This window comes from Cyclopterus lumpus, chromosome 9 (genome assembly GCF_009769545.1).
Source record: "Cyclopterus lumpus isolate fCycLum1 chromosome 9, fCycLum1.pri, whole genome shotgun sequence".
Taxonomy (NCBI): Eukaryota; Metazoa; Chordata; class Actinopteri; order Perciformes; family Cyclopteridae; genus Cyclopterus; species Cyclopterus lumpus.
Genome location: NC_046974.1, coordinates 13,598,831 through 13,622,117, shown reverse-complemented (window position 1 = coordinate 13,622,117; position 23,287 = coordinate 13,598,831). Strand labels below are relative to the sequence as shown.

Here is a 23,287-nt window from a genome sequence, read left to right as displayed (position 1 = left end):
GTTATTGTTACAATATTTTAATAAAAGCAGACAAGCATAGGACATTTGCAGAAACTGTGATGAACACGTTACCAAAACCTTTCAAAACATGTGAATCATCTGCTCTGAAATAGAAAGAAGTAATCTGTTGGAGCTATGGCTTCCTGTCATTCAACAGGAAACCTCAACTCCCCACAGAGCAGCAAGGATTATCCTCTGTGCCTCACAATTCTCGTTCAAATTCATAGCCTGCGTCAACTGTCAAGACATTATAAAAGGTGTGTGCGCTGAGGGGTGTCTGTGCCAAGACTTGCTTGCACTAAATGATCATTCTGTTTATTTATAATATATTTGATATGAAATGAATCCTTCAGACCTACTTTGTGATTATTTGACCAGCTGTCAAACTGCTGTTTTGGGGGAAATTACTGATCTGTCAACAACGTCATAATCATGCATTGCTCATTTTCAAAGTCAGCCTGCAGGTCTCATGACAATGCTGACAGTGAAGTACTCTCAGCACTCAGGCAGGTGGCGAGCAGGCTCCAGTCCAACATAACTGCTTGCAGCTCTGCCACAGTTGAGAGGGACCATATGTCTCTTCTCTCTAGAGTCTGTCCCAGCACAGCACTGCCAAGCCGTTACGCCTATCCCACATATGTGTCTTAATACTGTTAAGCACATGGTCTTCAGGGGCTTGAGACATTGCTGTAAATCAGTTTGTGAACCATTGTCTCCTCTGTGTTTGTCTGAGTGAACAACAGAGAAATGGCACCTAGGTTCACAGGGTGGTGGTTTTCCCTGAGGATGGACACCATCTTTGGCGTGCCTCTTGTGACAATTTGAATCAGATAACCGCTATGCCGAATGCCAACCTAATTATGAAACGCAGTTTGTGGACCATGTTTGCTCCCTGAATGGGCACAACTTGCAACTGAAGATTTGCCTGAAATGATTTGTTTCATATGCCCTTTTTTAAAATGTTCATAATACTATAAACTATGACAACTTACCCCAATCATCATCATCATCATCATCATCATCATCGTCGTCATCAACATCATCATCATCATCATCATCATCATAAATCTGTCAAGCAGCAATTCTGTCAAGCAGCAAGTTGAGAGAATATAGCGGACAGTAGCAGGTTAATAACTACAAGTTCTCCTAATATGACTCCCAGAGCTTGAAACATATTAGATAACTGGTGTTGACACTAGCAGCCAGAATAATTGAGGAATAAAGCAAATTAACTATTGTCAAAATCACAGAAAAACGAAAAGAGAAGATTATTGTATGTAATGCACTGAAGTCACCAGTAGCGCCGCTGGTGAACTGATCGCCGAGTGGTTCCGCTTACCGTTACCACGGAAACATTACACCCAATCAGAGACGATTGAGCAAAGGGGCGAAGGAAATATAAGCCAATCAGAGATAATTTAGCAAGGGGCTGAGGAAACAGTAGCCAATCAGAGAGTCTGTTGTTTAACAGTCATTCGGTTTGAAACGGCAAAGCAAGCATTTTCTAACTGACGGAATAACTTGGGGAACGAGAGAGTGGGAGCCTGCATAGACATATAAAACAGGTAACGTTAAATATGTCCGCACCATTTGGCCTACTGCACATATATTGTCTGCGTAAGGTTAGGTAAGTTATCTCATAGTTATTTTTTAGTTCTACAAACTGTAAAACAGCACTAACGCCACTTGCTCGAATGAGTTGTGTAGCTGTGCAGCCAAAAGGAAGCGTGTGTCTCTCATGTATAATGTTACGTTAACTTACGTTAGCTAGCTAGATATTCGTTTATGCGTATGTTTGCCAGAAACAGCACACGTTAACTGAAAGTTACACTAATGCCAATTTATATTCTTGTCCTGTATTAGTCTCCTGTTTTGCAGGCTGATATTTAGTTTCACAAACATTAGCTACTTGTGAGAATTTACATTATGTCTGCAAAACCACTGTCAAATATGTTGTACAAATGTAGTTCTAATATATGTATTTGTTCTAGATGTCCTCCGATGAAGATGAACCAACCAGTCCTGATCTGCCCAAGGACTCTGATCCGGGCAGCTCTGTCTCCTCTGATCTTCAGGTAAATAAAGACAACGTAAGCTATATGCCTTTATGCATTTGTCATATATCTCAGATATGGGAACACTGGAACATTGTGTAGCACATCTTCACAATGAAGTTGGTTGTACAAGCAGCAAATGCAATCAGACAAGTTGTATAGGCTCCTAATTTTAATCAATAATGTAAACAAATGATTTGGAAGTAAAAACAAAGGTAGGCATGCCAAAAATGTATATTTGAACTGCCCTTTGCGTTGTAAAATGAAATGTTGACTATTTAAAGTATGGTAGATCATTGAAGCTGAAGCCAGAGGAAGATCTGACACATTTAATGGATGTTTGCGACAGGCAGTTTGAGTGCTTACTTTAACATTCACCATAGTTTTTACTTCCCAGTGAGTGATTTGGATACTATTGTTAAAATACACTTGATCTGACTGTTTTGTTATTTGATTGTTTATGGATCAACAGGATGAGTATGAGGAGCTCCTCCGCTATGCTGTTGTCACCCCGAAGCTTGACAGGATCACCAGTGCTCACTTGCAGCGGCGGAGCACCTCACATCTGTCGGAAGAGGGTCGGGCTTCCCAGAGAAAAGAGGACACAAAATCACTCCGCCCAGCAGGTATCTTGGTATCTTATTTCTTGTATGCAAAAAACATTCATACACACATGTAGCGTACATCCACAGAAAGATGATCAAACTGAAATATGAATGATATAATCTGAACTAATACACTTTATTGAGAATCTGCCCTCAAGAAACTATAGCTCTAATGGTTGAACTCTCAATTCAGCATGTACCTGGTCATACTCAGAGCAGATAAGACTCTTTACACTTGAACCATTAAGGTTGAGTCTACCTTGTTTTATGACCGCACATTTCAAATGTTTACAAACAGCTACATTCCTGGTGAACACAGAGACAGCTCTACAGTAATTTTTCATAAACAACTTAAATACACTTTTACTTAATAAGGTAGTCCTAGTCTTAGTAGTCCATGTATTTTATTTATATTTATATATATATATATATATATATATATATATATATATATATATATGTGTGTATGTTTAATATACCTCAGTGTAACAAGGTCACAAAGACCCTTTAACTGTTTTGGTTTAATTTGTTCTAATATTGTTCTGTAGTCATACAAAAAATGTAATTCAATCGCCACCCATTCTTCCAAAAATGGGTGGTATCCTAAATGTTATCTTATGTTAAGTTAGGTTAGTTAAGCTAATGGTGTCGTATCATGGAAGCTGAGTATGGGTTTATGATGAATAATTGTGTTATTAATAATATGTTGATATTAATTCAATATTGTTTATTAAAACTGCTCCGAGCAACAACGTTATACACTTTTCACGATAAGCGACAGAAGCACAACTTGAGCCCTTCTAGAGACTGCCCTCATCTAATGATCAGCTGTCAAAAGATTTGGCATCACAACATCGAAAAATATAGTGTGTTTATCCGCCTCATATTTTCAGCTTGTAAACCAGTCTAGTTGAGATGCATATGATACAAGTCTGTCAGATTGTATGCCCTATCTCTTTCCCCTACAATACCCTCATCTTAAACAGCCAGCCCCCCCACAAACACACACACACAGCTGCAGCTGTCACTGGAGGGTTTAGTGCTTTAACTGCCACGGAGTAGTGCACAGGGATGTGAAAAGCAGACGGCCGATTGGTAATGCTCTCCTGGCTCTCTGCCCGTACTGCTCTTTAGAGTGAAGGCTTTCTCGTCCCCCTGCAGGATTTAATTAAGATATTGACATAAATGCATTCCTCGACGAGGACCCAGGCGTGTCTTATTTAGCATTCTCGCCATCACCTTTTCTGTTCTTAAACCGTCTTTTGTTTCAACTTTTAATTTGACTCACTTATTCCAGGTAAAAATGTATTCAAGGAACATTTCCATTTCCAATCTATTTACCATTGTGCCATCTCTCTCTGAATTCCCCGTCTTCTGTCAGATACTGCCACTGATGCTAAAGATGGGAGGCATTCCAGCAGGAGTGTGAGATCATCACAGGTCTCCCCCTTGATTGTTGAGCCCTCCATACGTTTAAGAGCCTCTCATGGTAAATGTAATTAAAAATACAAAGAAACTAAATGATTAGGTTGGTCTGATACCTAACTGCATATTGTATTTCTCTTGATATCAAATGAGCTTAGATATACTGAGACCATATTCTGTCTCTCTGCGTTCCTTTTTTCATTTCCTTCTAGCTGAGGAGATGGCAGGTCGGTCATCTAGCAGGGTGTCAATACTCTCAAACACTCCCTTAGACAGGTTACAGACCGTGTCTGAGAGGTCTAGGCCAAGCAGCCCGCAACCACCCGAGTTCGATGTGACAGAGATGTTTATCTCAGAGGAAAACATAAGCAAGATGGAGAACATTCTAGACACTTGGAGCCACAACCTGAAGGTTAGTCTGCTTCCTTATACTGTAGAACGTTCCTTTCACAATCAATCAATGTAATTACTTTTTTACTGCGTGCTTAAGAGCTGACCATAGATAATGTTGTAGGGCTATATATAGGACTCTGACATAAATATACTGAAATAAAATAATAGGAGCGGTGTGTTTCAGCAAAATAGAAGCCAGCTGGCAGGTTAATTCTCGATAAATTGAAATGAGAATGCAAGATAGTTTTACATAAGTGGACAAATCTGGGGTACAATGTCACCAGAGCATTACTTTACTTTTTGAAGAGCAATCTAGAAAGCAAATTCTGCTGTTTCTAACACACTTCTGTTTCTTACTGCACATCATTTCCAACACCTTAAATAGTGCATTGTGGAAAATACAAAAATGTGTTAGTTTCAGATTATATAATATATATATATATATATATATATATATATATATATATATATATATAGATTAGTAACACGTACAAGCAACTGAAATCTACATCGTATTTATTTTGACATTTCACATTCTCATGCAATTAAACAGTTAGACTGAGATGGATTAAATGGAGGAAATACTGTGGGCAATGTACATAAGCAATGGTGAGAATAGACAGCTCTTCTCTTCATAGAACCAGTGACCTTTTTATTATGTCTCCCAGGGGAATGATTTTGGAGGTGAGTGGCTGGACATGGTCATCCTTCCTGCGCCTTTCCTCTAAGAAGGGCAGATGAGAACCAGTTACCTGCTATTAAGCAGTTTTGAGACTCTTGACTGAAGATATGTGTACATATGTTGATATTGACTAAAGCAGTGTAATTATCACATTGTGACTGTCTTGCCCTCTATTTGTCAATTAGTCAAATGTGCTGACTGAGCTCAGGAAGTGGAAGCTGGCCTTCATGGAGCAACACAAGCTGGAGATGAGGAAAGAGAGGGAGAGATATGCAGCCCAGACAGCTGACCTGAGATCAGAGCTAGACAGCCTGAAGGGGCTGCTACACACCTATGAGACTTCCAATCAGAGAAAAGATGAGGTGATAACATGTGTATTTATTTTCTTTCTCCTGTACCTAATATAGTAGGTTGGACATGGATTAAATTTCTGACTGAGATTTAATTTTGAGTAATTTCCATTATTGTAAAATGTTAGTGTAGGACTGGGTGGGCTTAATCCATGTCTAAGCTATCTCTCTATCTAATGCTCATTTGCTCATTCTGATCCTCATTCTTATGTACATTTAGAACATGAGGAACGCCTTTGTCTGCTTTTTAGACTGGCAAGCTTATTGTGTGACTTGTCCTCCCTCAGGTGATTTTGAACCTGAGCCAGGTGTTGGACAGACAAAAAGAAAAGCATGAAAAGATGAGGGTCTTCACCCACTGGAGAATCCAGCACACTGAGGCCAAAGAGGAGGTAAACTGATGGATCTATGGTGTTTCCTAGAGGTTAAAAACTATTTACAGTGTGAGATGGTGTCCGCACAGACTCTTGTATAGACTGGAGACTAAATTGCATAGCCCCTCAATGGGCATATTTACACAACCCTTTACACATCATCAGTGTTTGCTTCTTAAAGTAATGTGTGTTGTAGAGATAAACATAGCATGAGCATCACATGTAATTATCTCATTTATAAACATCTTTGAATGATCAGTCCGCCTTTTTAATTTAGGCTGTTTGTCAATCACATAGTATAATTTAGTGTAAGTTTGTTTTTACTTATGGGAATCTTAGGAAATGGATGTGAAATTACTGTTTGTGAATGTGTCTTAACATTGCTAGATTACTGTCAGTGCAGTTCTCTGCATGAGCTACCGACCCATACATCACAATGTCACTGAACATGCATTATATATGCCATATTTTACTAAATGTACATGTGGGACAATGTTGTCACTGCACTGGTGATCTTTTCATACCATAATGCTTATCAAACTAGGCATAACAAAGCAAAACATATTTAAAAAAATAGCTGAGTCATTTGTTTGAAATGGAAAATATAGCGGATGACTGATATTATTGTCCAAACCCTGACACAGACAGTGCACCGTGATCGTTCTTGTGCAGTACTTTTTCGCTGGTGTAATTATTTCCTTGTGAATATATTTTGATGGTCTTGTGGTTCCCTGCTAGGCTCGCGCTGCTCAGTTAGCACAGCAGCACTACAACTTGCAGCTGAAGAAGAAGGTGTGGTTAGGCTGGCAGTCTCTGATCCAAAAACACTGGAAGGTCAAGGTGGAACGGGCTTGCCGTGCGAGGGCTGAAGAGGTCTGCACCCATCTGTCTGCAGAGTACGAGGCCAAGCTGGCAGAGGTAAACAAGCAAGTGAAGGCCCTGCACATAAACACGCTGTGTGTATGGTGATGCTGCATTGCTAAATTCATACTTGACTTTGCCTCGTTGAGGTGTTTTACAGTATTAAGTCCAGCACTCTGTAGTCAGCAAGATACATCTTTTTCAACTCTTTCTTAAGTTAAATGTAATAAATATATACAATTTGAACATCTCAGTGCACAACAGCCACACTAGTCTTGATTGATAGATTAAGAATTCAAAGGTTAAATAGGAAAACGGTTGTTGTTGGTGCAACAAATAAATATCAAGAGTGCAACACAAAGGCATAAGAATGAAAGCAAGGAAATTAACATCATGGGTTTTCGTCAGTATCATATAAACTGATAAATGAATTGTTTCTATCTTCTGCATCCTGTCTCCACAGCACTGTGTGGCCATAGAGAAGGCCCAGGCAGAGAATCAGAGACTCCGACTAGAGCGCGAGCGCTATGAAGAATCGATGAAGAAAGCCTTCATGAGGGGCGTGTGTGCCCTCAACATGGAGGCTCTCGGCATGTTTCACACTACAGAGGGACGGCCAGGGCAACCTTCAGTTCATGATCAGCATGGTCTGTAATATAATAGCCACACAAAGCTATTTTTTGAGAATACCCACACTTTTTAAACAACTTGTAAGTGCACTGTTATCCTTATCACAAGCCATATAACTACATAAATAGACCCCTGTTCTATACAACAAAGCATAAAAGCATTGCTGGACTTGCCTCGATTCAACACATCAATCATGACAGAAACTACCAGGCAAAAGAAAGTAACACCATTTTCCCCTAGAGTGCAGGCGTGTGCTATTGACAATTGTGTAGATTTATGAATAAGTAGAGTGGAGGGTGTTTTTTGTCCTTGAAGTCATTCACTGGCTCATCTAATGGAGTGACGAGTCAGTGGATGTGCTACTAACTAAGAGTCTTACTTTGCACAGGTTATAACCTTGATGTGGCGCTAAAAAATGTGGCTGGAAAAGTTCAATAGCCCTTTACCACATTTATTAAATCATGTAATTACTGTTATTTAGTTGTATGTTAGCACACAATACAGGATATTTAAGTATCCAACTAAAATGAATGTCCAATAGTACTAATCAGCCTAATACGTGCCCTAAAAACTCATAGCATTACACGATTATCAGGATACATTCTTATTGACGCCAGCATGGAAAGTGTTTTGGTTTCATGTTGTTAACACCAAATTCACACCTTGCCATCAGCATGTTGTCAGGATCATGCAACGGTCTATTCTGTTGTACTCTGTGCTAATTTTAGTGAGCACAAGGCTACTGAAGCTGGATCTCACTGCTTTTAGTTTGTGCAAATGAACCCTAACGTGGTCTTCTGCTCATCCATCGGCTTTTAGGTTTAATGAGTCTTGCAATCTGAAATGTGTTTCATTATGTGGCTGTCAAACTGAGGCTGGGCTGCTAATTGAATACCTGTTTCCTACTCTTTTCGCCATCCAGACTAACACAAAATACATTGATATGAAGTGCTATTTAGCCTTTTTAAGTGTAATTACTGATAAGTCTCCTTTTTATTTTGCTAAAGCAAAGGCGTGTAGTTGGCTCTGGCTTCTCATATCTGTTAGATATGTTGTTTAAAAATGGTACTCTTAGCACATCTTCAAACATGCAAGAGAGGATAACGGTATTAACATTCTAGCACCTAATATAACATCGCCATTTCTCAATCATTAGTACTGAGAGCTATGAAGTGAAATTGTTCAACCAAAAGGAAATGTAAGATGGGTAGGAAATCAGTTCAATATAAAAGAGTAATCATATTTGTAAACCCCAGTCCAACATTTATCACTAAAATTAGGGCTTTTCTGCAATAATAACACACTTTTATCAAGAAATTATTGTGTTATATTGTGAGTCTGACTAAATTATATCTTCTTTTTTTTCTATAGATACTCTGCCTCCAGAGGATGAGTCTACATTAGCTCAACTTCATCCATATCCCATCTCTTCCACACAGTTTAGTCCAGCCCACTTTGACCGCCCAGATCCTTCCCACAGCCAAGTAGAGGATCTGGTGAGAGGACAATTTCTCATGAAATCATATATCACACACCATAGTTCTTCTATACCATTGTTTAATTCCATCTCAAATATTGGATTAGATCAATTATTCTTTCATATAAAAAGTCTGTTTCTGAATTTTTAATATGCTCTAGTAATTTCCTTTTTTTTTTTTTATTCAGAATTTCTCTTTGTTGTTACTTTAAATCATTGCAAATTCTTGCTTCCCACTTAACTTTTCTTATAGATTCCACTAAAATGGAAATATTCGATTTCAGTAGTGGTGTTACAATAGTGTTTGTATTTCCTTGTTCCTCAGATAGGCTCCGGTGCCCCTGTGTCGAGGGCAGAGGTGATCCCTCCCACTACACTCGTGCACAGCTCCCTCCCACTTGGGGGCACTGCAAGTTCCCACAAACAGGTTGGCATTATACATACTGATCGGTTGACTATGGCACAAGTCATTGCAATCAATGATAATGTTCACCTTCACAACAGCCATGTGCAACTATGACTATAATTGATTCCACTGTTCTTAACACAGAACACAGAACGACTAGTTATCACATTCATACATGACACAATAATATTTGCTGTTTCAGGTGAGCGGCCGTGTCATCACAGCCAGTCAACAAAAACCCTCAAAGACTGTAACGGCTCGCATCACTGCACGCACTGACGTTGGTAAGGCTGCACGCAGCAACCTCCAGGTGATGAGTGTGGCTCCACCCATGAGCTCTGTGATTGTTGAACGCCATCATCCTGTTACACAGGTATGGGACAGAGTGACTCACTACTGTATTACTATCTGAGTTATTATGTGTATACCTTTTAGTTATGTGTAAAATCTGGATGAACATTTTCTTTTGTCTCTCTTTCGTTCTTTCAGCTCACTATCGGTCAGGCCACGGCTTCTAAGTTTCCTCGCTCCTCCCAACTGGGCCAAAGCACCACCGGAGACAGAAGCTCCTCCAGAACACACACCAGCACGTGCCATGTACACTCTATCAAAGTAGTGGACTGACCACACACTTATATCTCTCAGAAGGTGTTGCTCAACAAGTCTATATTTCATTCTATGCAGCTATGGTTACGGTTGTATTAGTTTGGATTTGCCCTCGCTCTCTGCATTTGAAGTGAACATTAGATTTATTTTCAGCTTCCTATCATGAATGTGCATGGTGTCTTGAGCAATAGTATTTTTCTCAGGAAAGGGCTTCATAGATACAGGGAAATGTACGTGTGAATGTTTTTTTTTTTATTATTACCAGCTGGACAGAGTTTAGAGTTACAAAATGGACATTTATTTCTATGAAAAAAATGACTGAACAGAATAGTTTCACTTGTGCATGATTTAAAATTTTAAAAAGTATTTATTGTATAATTTTTTCTCTATCGAGAGCGACCGTCCAAAACCACAGGTTGATTGTTTTAATACACCAAAGCCATATGTTACTGATCAAAATAAATTATTTTACTACTCACTTTCAGTAGTTAAAAATGTAAATATTAAGTTTGGGTCAGTCCATATGTTCATCCTCATGAAATGCTGCAGCTCTTGCTGTTGGGATTCTCTTCCTTCATCCGAATCATATCTGTAAAACAAATTCACAATTTCCACAATAGCATTTTGGCACACATCCCCAGCCAGCACACCTTTTATGTTTCTATATTCCTCAGTATATTTGTTTGTAAAAACAAATATTCTGAATGTACCTGCAGCTTTCCTGTTCCCAATAAGGGTGAGGGCCTGGTAGAGTTCTTTGGAAATGCTGTTCTGAGCCAGCTCCTCCCCGTGGAGCCATATCAGCAGCATCCGGTTTCCATGCTCTTGATAGCTGTTCTGACCTGTGGACAAACACACACAGCACTGTACAGCCAGCAAAACAATTCAACTCGTAAAAATAACCTAACAACCTGCCTCTGTACATTGGAAGATAAAGTAGAAAAAAACCATAGGCCAATCTGATTGAAAGAATGAAGCTATCCAAGAATATTCCTTTCATTTCAAAATGTTACTTTTGGCGACAAGAAGCTTATGTTTTACATTTTCAGCGAGTTACCAAATGCAGTCAAAAGCCCGTCCAGGCGGTGTGAGTTAAGGCACCTGTCCACTGCTCCTCGATGGCCGACACTTGCTCCTTCGTGAAGTCCCAGTGTTCTGCAAGTTTTTTCCAGTCTCCTGCCTTCAGAAGCTTGTACGACAGGTACCAGGCCTTGGAGCGGAGCTGCTTGGTCTCGTAGCGGTGGTCCAGTTTAAACGTCATCGGATTCTCGCTGTGAATGCTCTCATTAAGTTCTGGGTTTGCCTGAAAGGGCAATTACATTATGTAAAGGCCACAAGCCTCAGAGTCAGAGAGCACAGGCATGTGCAGAGATTATTGGAAAGACGCACATGATTAGCAATATGAATGCCAGAGTTAAAAAAAAAATTTAATAACGGAACAGGAAAGGATTCAGACATGCTCTTAATTCAATTATTGATACATTGCCTGTCAAAATCTTCTGGGTTGCAAGTCCTTTTTATTTCTTTTTTTACTTTAGATGCTTTAATAGTATTCGACGGGATTGAATTTATCTAGATTTTAACGTTGGAAAATTAATCATATGTGATTAACGTGACAACAGTACAAGTTTCAAGTCATTTCTCACCTTCCTCCAGGTGTTGTATCTTTCTGCTTTGATAATCATGTCCACAACAATCACCTCGTCTGCCCTGACTGCCACACCCAGAGCCGTCTTACCCTGCTACTCCGAATCCAACATGTACAACAAAATACAAAAACTTAAATCACAACTGTAAGGTATCAGATTTATAATTCAATTTCAAGAGTTTCAATGTATCATGCTGCAGTTATGGCTTATATTAACCATGTATTTATTTTGCCCTTTGGATGGTTTAACTGTTGGATTTTGGCCATGATTTACTTGGTCTGCACAAGTACAGTACAATAGCATAATTTAACATATATGGCAACTCCCCTTTGTTAGCTCCAGAAATAGTGTTTGTGAGAATTATTACCCTGTCCCGGAGGCTCAGATCCAGCCTGGCTTTAAGAAGCATTTCCACGACTTCTATTCTGGCCAACTCTGCAGCAAGGTGCATAGCAGTCTGGGACCTCTAACAGTTCATAGCATCAGACAGAACAACACAAGGCAGCAATTATTTTCTCAATTTATTTGTCTCCTATATAGTTTGACTTGCATCTTATTTGACTCAAGACTAACACACCTTATCAGCGACATTAATGTTGCAGCCAGCCGTCAGTAGAGAATGGATGACAGGGATGTGACTGTTCTTCACTGCAAGGTGGATTGGAGCCTCGAGTTGCTGCGAGGAAAAATATTCTGTTTCACATCATGAGCCCAGAAAGTGAACTGTTAGCTCAGGAGAAAATATGTAAAATAACATGATATGCATCCAGGCTGAATACCAGTAGCAAAGCTGATGTGTGTATCGTCAGTGTTACCAAAAAGGGTTACTGAGAGAGAGTACTACTGCCACCTAGCTTGTGTTCGCTTACCTGATTCTGGAAGTCCATATGGGCTTTGTAATCTAAGAGGAGTTGGACAAGAGGCGTGTCTCCTCTTTCTGAAACTGGATGGAGAGCGCTGCATTTGGCCTTCGAGAGAGGCAAGAGAGGGAGATTTAGCTGTTGGCCTACTACAAGTACAAAAACATTAAATCATTGTACACTATTACATTATTAACAACAGGGCACTAAGTCAGATATTTAGAAAGAAAACGTATTTATCTTGAGGGAAATGGCTGTGCAGCAGTTGCAATACAAAATAGGAAGAGTGTAAATATGATTAGTGCAAAAATAAAAGTCAAAAACAACAATAAGGTGTAAATGCAACAAAAAGTATATATATACTGTATATGTACACACACACAATGCCAAAAGCAGTTTAGCAATAGGGATCAGTTTAGTTGGGGTTGCATATAGATATGTATGTACAATATCAAAGGAATATCTGTTGTATCAAAAATGTGCCAGTTAAAGTCAGAAAAGTGGACTATTGTACCGTTGTAAGGATGTTGGGGTCACAGTCGGCCTCCAGCAGCATCAGGACACATTCTTCATGGCCTTTTTCTGCTGCCAGGTACAGAGCTGTCTCAGAGTTCTGCAAAACAAAACAACATCTAACAATATAGTAGTAGTGCTAGATAACCAACGGACACAGAAAATGTCTTGCTATGCTCACAAAATGTAAACAATATTTTCTGGCCCGTAACCAATTACGAATCAGAAATGAATCATCCTTGGATAATAAACCGGCATCTGTAACTTATTAGCCCAACAAAAAAATATATTGATATAGAAATATATATAATGATTTAATAACTATTCTAACTATTAACTCAGTCATCGTTATTCAGATGATATCCATCATTAGACTCCACTCCCATTTGGAAGAATCCAGAAACACCAAGTAAATCAAGTATAATTTCCCAGTTAGAACTGAAGTTCAACCCAGTACACAGTTTGTTTTCTTTGCTCACTGTGTTGAGTCACTGAGCACACACTGTCACCAACCAAACCGTGATAGAGATGATATTTACATTGATTGTGTACCTTATTGACTTCATCCCGTGTATCAAAGATCTGCAGCAGCGATTTGACGGCATCCGAGTGGCCGTTCTTGGCAGCTAAGTGCAGGGGCGTGTCCCCGCTCTGGCAGATGGAGGGGAGGGAAACAACTGGCATCAAAGAGTATTGAGCTTACTTGCAGTTGCAACACACAAATGTGCATTCAGACACATGTGAGTCCACACACACCTTGTTGGCCTTCATGGTGGCCATGTCGTATGGCAAAGTCAGTATATCCATCATTTGTACACACCCATGCTCTGCCGCCAATGAAAATGGCCGTTGTCCTGACTGAAAAAGAGAATTGATGTACAAACAAAATTTACTTCATATACTTTGGTCGTCCTTAATATAATAACCATATTATTCGTGAATTATATGGTTGATTTGTGTAAAATGGGTGTCAAGTAGATACCTTGTCATCGTTGTCTAGTTCTTTCATCTGCAGGTCATTAATTATATACTCGAAAATGTCGGTGTGGTTGTTGATAGCAGCGCAGTGCAGGATATTCATTCCTTCCTTAGGTGGAGAAAATTAAGGTAATGTTTAATCAAGCAGTTTGCAATATAACAAATGTACTTGAGTTGCAATAGGAAACAGAGGGATGTATAACATCATAGACAAGAGCATCTGAGCTGAGACAAGCATACATATGTTAGGTTTGTAATCCATTATAATAGAAATGAATTGCCTTATGGTTAGCATTTTCTTTAATAATCAAAATGGTAAGACAAATGTCCCAATTTCTGAATATCTTTCTCTATCAATTACTGAGAAAAGGTAGAACAAAAATCTTCCTGCTTCTTTACCTCGTTCTCAACCTTCTGTTCAGCCCCGGACTGCACTAATAATTTCATGATGTCCAAACTGCCAAACCAGGCAGCCAAATGAATGGGTGCCACACCGTGCTGCCAGATGCAACACAATAACACAATGGAAAGTTGTGATAACTTAAAGAGTATTACATAAGCAAATGTTCAGATGCAGGTAAACCCTCTCACCTTGTCCATTTGGTCCACCTTGACCCTCCGCTGTAGAAGAAGCTTAACAGCTTCCGTGTTGTTGCCAGCTACTGCATAGTGAAGGGCAGTCCTGTTATCCTGAGTCAAAAAACTTCTTCAGTATATTTTCCATTAAATATAGTTTTTTACAAAATCCAAGAAATGACGAGCCTTTTAATCTGTTTGTGTGGTATCATTCAATGCAGTATACTGACATGCAATTTGAGTGTTTGTCTATCTAGACCCACCACATTTTTTGCGTTGGCATTCACCCCTTTTGCAAGCGTCTTCATGGCCACCACATCATTTCTCTTTGCTGCTTCCATAAACTGCTTCTCCGCATCAAGCACTGCACAACACAGTACATATTATGGCTTTTTTAAATGTTATATACATAACAGCATGTGCTAGGCTTGATACGCAACCAGATGATGTGTTAGGATTATATAATGGCATCGGAGTTGAAACCTCAGCAGGAGCAGACTAGGTCAGCGGAGATGAGTGTTGTATGTGCTGTGGTGCAGATTGCCTTGGTTTCCACCTTGCGTAAATAGTGTGTTTCTTGTAAAGAAATGCCACATACAGTCAGTCCACTATGCATAACTAATCATTAACTCCAGCTTTAACAATATAAACTTGAAGGCTCAGTCCGTAATCATAATCATTGAAATATATTCTATTTGTTTTCCACTTTTACTACATTTGTTGTACTTGCATACTCACACATCACTTGGTTGTCGAAGCTGGTATCCACCTCTGTTTCGGAGTGCTTGTTCAATATGAAGTCAGCAAAACCCCTAATAGTCTCCTCTCTCATCCACTTCCGAGGGTCCAAATCTTCTGTTTTGGGACGATGCTTCTTGATCATCGCCCTCAAATCCGAAGCTCTTTTCTCCATTGGGAAGTTGCTTAAATGACCTCTTTGTGTGACCGAGGCAGATTTGGTGTAAATAACACTGAAAGTAAACCAAAACAGAACGCTGAGGAAACAGATCCCACAGAAGATGTTAAGACCCGGTGCCGTTCTGGTCTTCAACTAGACAGCGAGTCTAGAGGTGGAAGTCTACTGCTGCTGTTCTCTCAATGCCGCGGGCTGATCTGCGTTTACTTTACCAGCTCACTCCCTGGAGGGACTGCTCATATCAACAGAGACTATTTGACAAGTCACACTTTGTCCCACTTTGTGTCCCACGACTAGTATGTGGCTTCATTTACATTATGCTTTAAGAATTGTGTGCAATGTTTACACAAGATTAACATAAGGCTCTAATAGAAGTTTGACTTGTTTGTAGAGCGATGTTTGACTATGCAAATGTTCTTGAGGAGAAATGTTTCACATTCACACCTGAAGCATTACAATGTTTTCCTGCTGATCACTGTGCAGCGTGTTTGCTTCTTTTTTCTTTTCTTTTTAAGTAACAACACTACAGTGTTAAACCTTCTGTAAACAATTTCTTCAGTATGCCAAAACAGTTAAAACTGAGATTAATAATAATGAACTGTGGAAATGTCACCATCCAAAGTGAAATTTCAGGAGAAAAGTAATTTATTTATTTTAGAACTTTGATTTACATGATAGAATGATTCTCTTATCTTCATTAATAAATATACACTTTTTTTTATCATTGGAAGCATAATAAATACAACTGTAAATTACTGCAAATATCTGAATAAAATAAATGAATGAAGATACATTTAAAAACGCACACTACAATCAGTGTCTAATACATACATTACTAATGATCCAGTACGCATACAGTGAAATAAAAACATTACGCTTATCTTTAGTGAGTAACAGAAACAGGAAATGCATAATATTTCCATTAGTTTGCCAGAATTAAAACAAAGTTTGTCTGTCATCTTTAATTACCCATCTATTGTCTGCCTAGAAAAACACATCATACATAGTGCAAATACTATATCAATTAAATATTTCTAAGGAGAACATTTGTATATGGCTTTGTGTGCAATAATAAACTGCTCAGTGGAGCAGAATGGGTGTGGTGTTTTCCATTTCCTGAAGATGTTCTCAGTTCTTCGTGCATGACTGTCACCTGAAGAACTTGTCAATGGTGTTGTGAGAACCGAGGCCTTTAGCCTTTTTAGAAGGAGGAGAAGAAGGCGAGTCCCGTCTGAAAGTCATTAAAAAAACAAACTACTTTACCGACAGTACATGGAATATTAATAGACAACATGCAGCAACAGTCTGTCATCAAGCGGTCTCACCTTTTGGTTTTGCCTTTACTTGCTTGCATTGGCAGGAGACGGCTCCGGTCTGTGAACAGAAATAGACACTCATGAACATAGAAGAAAAAAAACACTGACAACAGAAATGACATCCAAGGAGGTACACAATTGTAGCACGTCTTCAGGGATATAAAGAATGCTATTTCTGAGGCAGGCTTGTTTAAGAGGAAATCAGGGTGCAGTTCATTGTTGGAAATGAAAAGGTGAGAAAGTGATTTAGCTATTTCCAAGCCCAGGGCACAGGAAGCCCCACTGGCCGAAATAAGATGTCTTTTCTCAGTGGGAATCAATACAAACTTCTCACACAAAGTCACTGTCAATAGATAACACTGACATCCTTATTTGGGAGGATGTCAGTGTTATTCATTGACAGTGACATTGTGTGAGAAGTTTGTATCATACAGCCACTGTTTAAAAGGTGTTACTAACAGGGTTGTATCCATCATCAGCACAGATTGGATCCACATAGGAAACACTGACCTGACCCTGAACCCTGAAGTACACAAGGAACAAAATGAGTCATCAAAGTGGCTATAATCAATATTTAAATTGTTTTTTAATGAAAAGGTCTCTCTTTAAAGAATGATCAACTGCATCTGCAGCAAGCAGTGTTTTCAGCAAGAGAAACTCTAAAACCAACTGTCTGCACACTACCTGCTCAGCAACGGGCAGCAGATAGACAGTTACTGACGAGCTGGTGTGGAGCATTTAGCGCATAAGACATATTTCTGTCAGGTGTTGGTCAAAACCAAAAACAGAGCTAGAGTGAGTCATCACACTCCAATTGAATCCTCATTGAATAAGCAACGGTTCTGATATGGTACTTTTGTGCTCACAATTCATTTCTGCTGCCCCCAAGGGGTCAAACTAAATAAAGCACACACACTCACCTATGGCCTTGCTATTTATGACTGAAGTTGGATTTATGGGAGACGATGTCTGGCCCTCCAGCTCATGTAGGACCTCCTGGTTCAGGCAGAGGTCAACGTGGTGGTTGAAGATAGTGAGGTCATCACTATCCTGTGTCAGCTGACATACAGGGCAGATAAGGACGGGGCCTTTTTCATTACATGGCTGAGGTTGCCGCATGGTTACCGTTCTATTGTCACCATTGATCAGCAAAATCGTTTGAAGAGAATCGTTTTCCAAGTTGTGTTGGTCTTCTTGGGGATCGACTCTGTTCAACTCAAACTCTTCACACTCTTTCTGGCCCTTCTCTAGGTCCATGTCTGAATCTGAGTCTGAAACTGTGCATTGGTTTGGATTTCTAGAGGCATCAGTGAGACACTGGTCGATATGTGTGTTGAAGATATTCAAATCAGTGGTCTCCACCTGCCTGAAACACACTGGACAGGTGAGGCTCTCTGACACTGTGCCACCACAGCCTGATGTGGATGCATGCGCCTCTACATGGGAAACCAAGTCATTTTCTGAGGGATCTGAGGCTGTAGAGTCACTCTCGTGTGCTTCCTTTGACGACTCAACACCCTTTTCAGCACATGTGCCTGTGGAAGTCATCACAGAACCATTCTCCCCATGCACTTCCTGTTGTGTGCTTGCATTTGTTGCCTGCAGTTGCAGTCGTTTGGCATGAGCCCTTTGGAAGAAAGACTGTTTGGGTTCCTCACTCGTCTGACCCCCCTCGAACCCTCTCTGCTTCTTCCCCCAGGGTACTTCCTCTTGTCTCTGGCACTTCTGTGCAAGGGGAAGACAAGCAAGTGGCCCAGTTTGGAAGGACTGATAGGAGAGACACTTTTTCTCAAGCTTTTGATTTGTTCCTTGGGAGGAGCCGCTAGAGTCTGTCGTGCCTGGCTTTAGAAAGCCAACGATGCTCCTCTGAAGGGGCTTTTTATCATCCAAACTGACAAAGGCGGAGATTCTAACACCTACGAGGAGAAAAAACAAATCATTTAGAGAAGACTTCAAAATGAATGCCAACTGTCTTTTTATTTCCAAATGCAGTGTGTTACGGATCATTTAGATTTATTTCAAGACAGTTATAATAATTGATATGCAAGTTATATTGCTATATCTAATTACCCATGAGTCTCAATCTGAGTGGCTGGGGGCTTTCATTGTCGATTTCCGTTTTCAGTAGGTCCTTAGCAACAGCAAAAATGTCATCCACTGTTGCAACAGCATACAGCAGCGTCAGCGCCCTGGTTTTTACCTCAAAGTTCACGTTCTTAAGCTTCAGTGTTACCGTTTTACCCTGAAGGAAAATTAAGAAAATACACAGTTGAATTCATATCAGGGAAATCAGTTACGGACATTTCTGTCTGCTGTCAAACAACCTCTTAATTATAAGCATAATCAATGACCCTGTGGAAAGGCCAAACATGAGAAATGGATATCTGTACACTCTGTCATATCACTTGTCAGAATGCATTTTGTGAGTAAAACGCCACAAAGCGCTTTCATAGTAATGTGATCATCTCACAGGGAGACATTTCCAAGGCTGATAGTAGCCCTGTCTCCTTAATGGCTCTCCATTTCCTCCAGCTATCAAGGCTACATCAGGGCCCAGGCAGGGGGGTGACGGTTGTGCCAAGCCAACCAGACTTTTCTCTATCGATTCGCAAAGGAATGAACAGGTTGAGGTAATTGTATGAAATTCAGTCTGGGGTAAGGGTGATTCCAGTGAGGTCGAGAATAGGAGAATATTTTTTGGGGTGTTATTCTTTCTAATATTACCCTTTTCTCTCGACCCATTTCTTGCTGTCCATTTCTGTGCAAATATCCCCAGTGCTTGTTTTATTTTGCTTCTATTCGCTCAGTCTGAGACAATCACATGCAGTTTTAAGGTAAGATCCATCCAAGCAATGTCTCACAGTATACAGTGTAACCCCATGTATTGTTGATGAAACCAGGACAGGTAGCCAAATATGAGATCAAGACAAACCACTTGTTCATAAGATATGCACAGAGGTATGGTCATGTTGCAAAATTAAAAAAACACTCTTCATTCACTACCTTTAGACCTTCTTTCTTTATGTCTTCTGCTAAGTCTTCACAGAGCTCTCTGCAAAAAGACAACTGCTCCTCAACATTACTCAGTTCTTTGAATGTCCTGTAAATATCAGGTGGGATAAAGAGGAAATGAGAGAGAGAGAAGAGGATGGACACAAAAAAGATTTAAAGAAATTCAGCTGTGTCATTGTCAATGTGTGCGTCATTAAAACCAAACCTTTCTGTGCTCATGCTTTTCCTTTCTTCATGTCTGTATAAAAGCAAAGACAGTGAGTATTAGCTTGATTTACTTATTTCTTAATCAGTTGTGTTGACTTTTGTGAAACAGACAGTGAAGTACCTCGGTATAGATGTGGAGCCCAGACCCAAGGAAACCTGCATGAGATGATGCCAGGCCGTCTCCGAGAACAACAGCGAGAGCAACTCCATCTGCTGGCCAAGATGAGAACAGCTACTGATGCCAAGAGCATTCAGCATCTTCTCACTCACTTTCCCGATGCCAGACACCTGGAAAGGATACGCAAACACATGTTTTATGGTCTTTAAATATGAATGATTTTCTTTTAACCATCTTTCCCCTTTACGCAGTACATCCATTAGTCCCTTTACACCCCAGCCTTCAATATTACAAAAACACATGAGAAACACACTCCAAGACTCTCTGTATATGGTTTAGTTTGAGCAATGTGTGTCGTACTTTGCGAACTGGGAGATTCTGGACAAAGTCCATAATGGCCTCTCTAGTGGAGGGGAGTCTGTACTGGCCGTTGGGTTTGTTCTTGTCACTGCACACCTTGGCAAGCATTGTGTTTGGAGCAATTCCTAGAAGAGTAAATATACTTTTATTATTATTATTGTTGAGCGATTTGTTTTTGCAAAGAATTAAATATACTTTTATATAATCGTGGAGTTTTGGTTTTATTCAGAAAGTGGGAGAGAGAGAGAGAGAGAGAGAGAGAGAGAGAGAGAGAGAGAGAGAGAGAGAGAGAGAGAGAGAGAGAGAGGGAAGGCAAGAAATCACTTTCGTTGAATATTCTCCTGCTAAACTCAAACGCCAAATGTTTAACAATACACTCTGACGAAAAAGGATAGTGTTTTATTAATCACTTCAGAACAGCTTTGTCGCTTACCTGCACTGGCAGTGAGCATGGTCTTCTGCTCAATGCGGAAGCGCATCTCTCTCACAGCCTCCTCAAGAGACGTGCCAAACACCTCGAACGCACTACCAGCAGCACCGACACCTTCAGAGTCCAACAAGCAGAGAGAGGTGCTAGGGCTGTCCTCGAACAGGACTGGAGAGAGGTCTTCATCCTCTGGCACTGCCTCCTGGGGAAGATCAATCTGCTCTTCACCTTTACAGAAAAGACAATACTTCTCACAATAACCTGATGGATTCTAGTGTGTGAAACTTTGATCATGGTACGGTGTTCCCTCTCATATTATGCATACAGAAAATGTACCACATGTTGCAGTTACAAAACAAACAAAAAAACATCACAGCATATAAATCATTCTACATTTCTGGATAATTAAGTCCTGCCTGTAGCGGCGCTGCTGGCGCGGAAGCGATGTGTACGAGAGGATTCTGGCCAGCTCTGTCTCTGCTCCAGGTGGTCTGTAAAATCCAGATAAGCTTCATCCAGGCTCATCGGCTGGAAGTGAGGGTCATATTCTGCAAAAACCTCCCGGACCTAACAGAGTGATACAAATTCATGAGCACCTGTTGGTCTGAGCAAATGGCCACAACACAGTCCGATAGCATTTGTTTTCATGCAAGTTTCAAGACGTACTCATCTCTTTGTTTGTGTGCTTTGCCATCAGTCTTACCTCATCACTCACAGCTCTGTATTTAGCAAAGTTGGTTGGAACAATAACTAAGTTTGGGCAGAGTTTCTTTGCGATGAACCCAGGCATGGCAGCTCGAACCCCGTACTTCCTGGCATGGTAGTTAGACGTTGACTGCAAGAAAAAGGGTGAGATCTAAATGAAACATTTTAAACTTTTCTTGAGGTAATTCATAAAACATTGGCACTTGTTTAAATAGCCATAATTTATAATATTACAGTAAGTTAAAGTTCAATGAATTTATCATTTTAAATATTTAGGAATATATAAAATACACATATAGAAATATATAAAAGACTTATTCCTCCACTATGAATATGGAGTTTCCCTGCATTATACTGTGAGGATCATAGTTAGGAGATTCACAATGTTGTGGTCCAGTATGCCATACATTTTTAAAACACACTGTAATTGTTTGATAAGGGTTTGTGATGAATTGTATTACAGAACAAATACCATGAGAACAGTAACCTAAAATGTATATTCAATTTTATGATCTAAGAAATGACTGCCAAATTGTGTACATGTTCCCATAATTTAACCCACCAGCATGCTCATGGATCCTACAGCCATGGGCTTGTCCTTGAGCTCAGGACAGTCTCTCGTCTCCACAGCAGCGTAGAAAGCATCCATGTCCACGTGTACTATCACACGGCTGAGATCACGACTCCTTTCAAGCTCGGTGGCCATCCTTTCCACCTATAAAGAAATGTAATGAAGAACACTTAAGTAGTGGGATTTTTAGATTGTAGCCTTTTCAATTCATAGCACATAAAACTTGTCTGCACATGTTTTTAAATGACTTGATGCCAACCATACATCTATGTCTTACTTGAGCTTGTGCTTTCTTTAGCCGTTGTTCTGGGATCTGTGCCTTTTGGAGCATCATTTTCTCGATGCGGTGGTTCACCTGCTGCTCTTTCTTCAGCTCACTCTCATAAAACCTCGATCCCTGCCGGGGAAAGACGAGGACAATCAAGAGTTACCGATTCTGTAGCACATCTGTCATAAAAAGCTACAATAGCTATATCTATTTTAGGACTTAATGTGATTACACAGGGGATATGGGACTTTTACACAAGGCTGGACACAGACAGTAAAACTGGACATCACATTTCATATTGTCCACAGCACGCTATAGAGCCATGTCCTTTCTAACACATCAGTTATCTTTGTTCAGATTGTATGGGAGATTCTGGGCATGCCATACAGGACGACCTGAACAAATCAATTTGAGTTGGTGGTTTATACCTTGGATGACTCCATGATGATTTTGTTGATCTTGTCCCTGTCAAGACCCTCCATACCAGCCTTGTTGTCATTGAGGGCCATCCTGGATAGGAAGCCCTCTCCTTTGGTGGATGCCACACCATTCTCCATCCTAAAGAATGGATCCTTAATAGGGAAACAGTCGGTTTTTTGGCAGTATGGTCCAATATATAACGACCTCAACTCTGTTCTAAAGTTAGTTGATAGACCTCTAAAATATCGTAGCTATGTATCCCATTATTCGTGTGCCTTTTCTAGCTAAGTCAGAATATCAACAGTAATTCGGATACAAAACTTCTCACTCGAAACAATCACACTGAATCAAAACCGCTCAACCGTCTGACGTTCGTGCCTGTAGATGTTTTGAAAACGAAGACAGTTTCGGCGGCGCTTCCGCGTACATGCGTCATTACCGGAAGGGGCGGGACTCAGTAATACATTCAGTAAGGAGATCACATTGCGCAATGAGAACCAATTACTGTATGATAACCGTTACCTTTAC

The 23,287-nt window shown here is 40.1% G+C and overlaps 3 protein-coding genes across 7 annotated transcripts; 1 reads left to right on the top strand and 2 right to left on the bottom strand.

Annotated features, from left to right (window-relative positions):
* Positions 1 to 1,450: 1,450 nt before the first annotated feature.
* Positions 1,451 to 10,363, top strand: poc5 (POC5 centriolar protein homolog (Chlamydomonas)). Of its 2 annotated transcripts, none has more exons than XM_034541143.1 (13): positions 1,451 to 1,565; positions 1,992 to 2,075; positions 2,527 to 2,680; positions 4,041 to 4,148; positions 4,297 to 4,496; positions 5,345 to 5,521; positions 5,797 to 5,901; positions 6,622 to 6,801; positions 7,208 to 7,391; positions 8,746 to 8,870; positions 9,177 to 9,278; positions 9,460 to 9,630; positions 9,747 to 10,363. In XM_034541143.1, the coding sequence occupies exons 2-13, from the start codon at positions 1,992 to 1,994 to the stop codon at positions 9,879 to 9,881; spliced, it is 1,725 nt and encodes a 574-aa protein (XP_034397034.1). In that variant the 5' UTR covers positions 1,451 to 1,565; the 3' UTR covers positions 9,882 to 10,363. The 2 variants fall into 2 exon arrangements, with proteins under 2 accessions (XP_034397034.1, XP_034397035.1); XM_034541144.1 differs by having other exon boundaries at positions 1,514 to 1,627; positions 9,747 to 9,949.
* Positions 10,338 to 15,700, bottom strand: ankdd1b (ankyrin repeat and death domain containing 1B). 3 transcript variants are annotated; one of them, XM_034541145.1, is made up of 15 exons: positions 15,178 to 15,700; positions 14,703 to 14,803; positions 14,455 to 14,553; positions 14,263 to 14,361; positions 13,868 to 13,972; positions 13,642 to 13,743; positions 13,438 to 13,536; positions 12,887 to 12,985; positions 12,382 to 12,480; positions 12,090 to 12,188; positions 11,880 to 11,978; positions 11,510 to 11,605; positions 10,965 to 11,166; positions 10,574 to 10,705; positions 10,338 to 10,452 (listed from the first exon to the last, which is right to left on the bottom strand). In XM_034541145.1, the coding sequence occupies exons 1-15, from the start codon at positions 15,350 to 15,352 to the stop codon at positions 10,397 to 10,399; spliced, it is 1,662 nt and encodes a 553-aa protein (XP_034397036.1). In that variant the 5' UTR covers positions 15,353 to 15,700; the 3' UTR covers positions 10,338 to 10,396. The 3 variants fall into 3 exon arrangements, with proteins under 3 accessions (XP_034397036.1, XP_034397037.1, XP_034397038.1); XM_034541146.1 differs by lacking the exon at positions 14,263 to 14,361; XM_034541147.1 differs by lacking the exon at positions 10,338 to 10,452 and having other exon boundaries at positions 10,622 to 10,705; positions 10,921 to 11,166.
* A 277-nt stretch (positions 15,701 to 15,977) lies between these two features.
* Positions 15,978 to 23,175, bottom strand: polk (polymerase (DNA directed) kappa). 2 transcript variants are annotated; one of them, XM_034541132.1, is made up of 15 exons: positions 23,088 to 23,175; positions 22,768 to 22,911; positions 22,349 to 22,468; positions 22,063 to 22,215; positions 21,499 to 21,630; positions 21,212 to 21,362; positions 20,802 to 21,023; positions 20,369 to 20,493; positions 20,012 to 20,178; positions 19,889 to 19,921; positions 19,675 to 19,771; positions 18,742 to 18,913; positions 17,592 to 18,587; positions 16,681 to 16,729; positions 15,978 to 16,586 (listed from the first exon to the last, which is right to left on the bottom strand). In XM_034541132.1, the coding sequence occupies exons 2-15, from the start codon at positions 22,894 to 22,896 to the stop codon at positions 16,505 to 16,507; spliced, it is 2,628 nt and encodes an 875-aa protein (XP_034397023.1). In that variant the 5' UTR covers positions 22,897 to 22,911; positions 23,088 to 23,175; the 3' UTR covers positions 15,978 to 16,504. The 2 variants fall into 2 exon arrangements, with proteins under 2 accessions (XP_034397023.1, XP_034397024.1); XM_034541133.1 differs by having other exon boundaries at positions 22,768 to 22,897; positions 23,088 to 23,164.
* Positions 23,176 to 23,287: the final 112 nt, after the last annotated feature.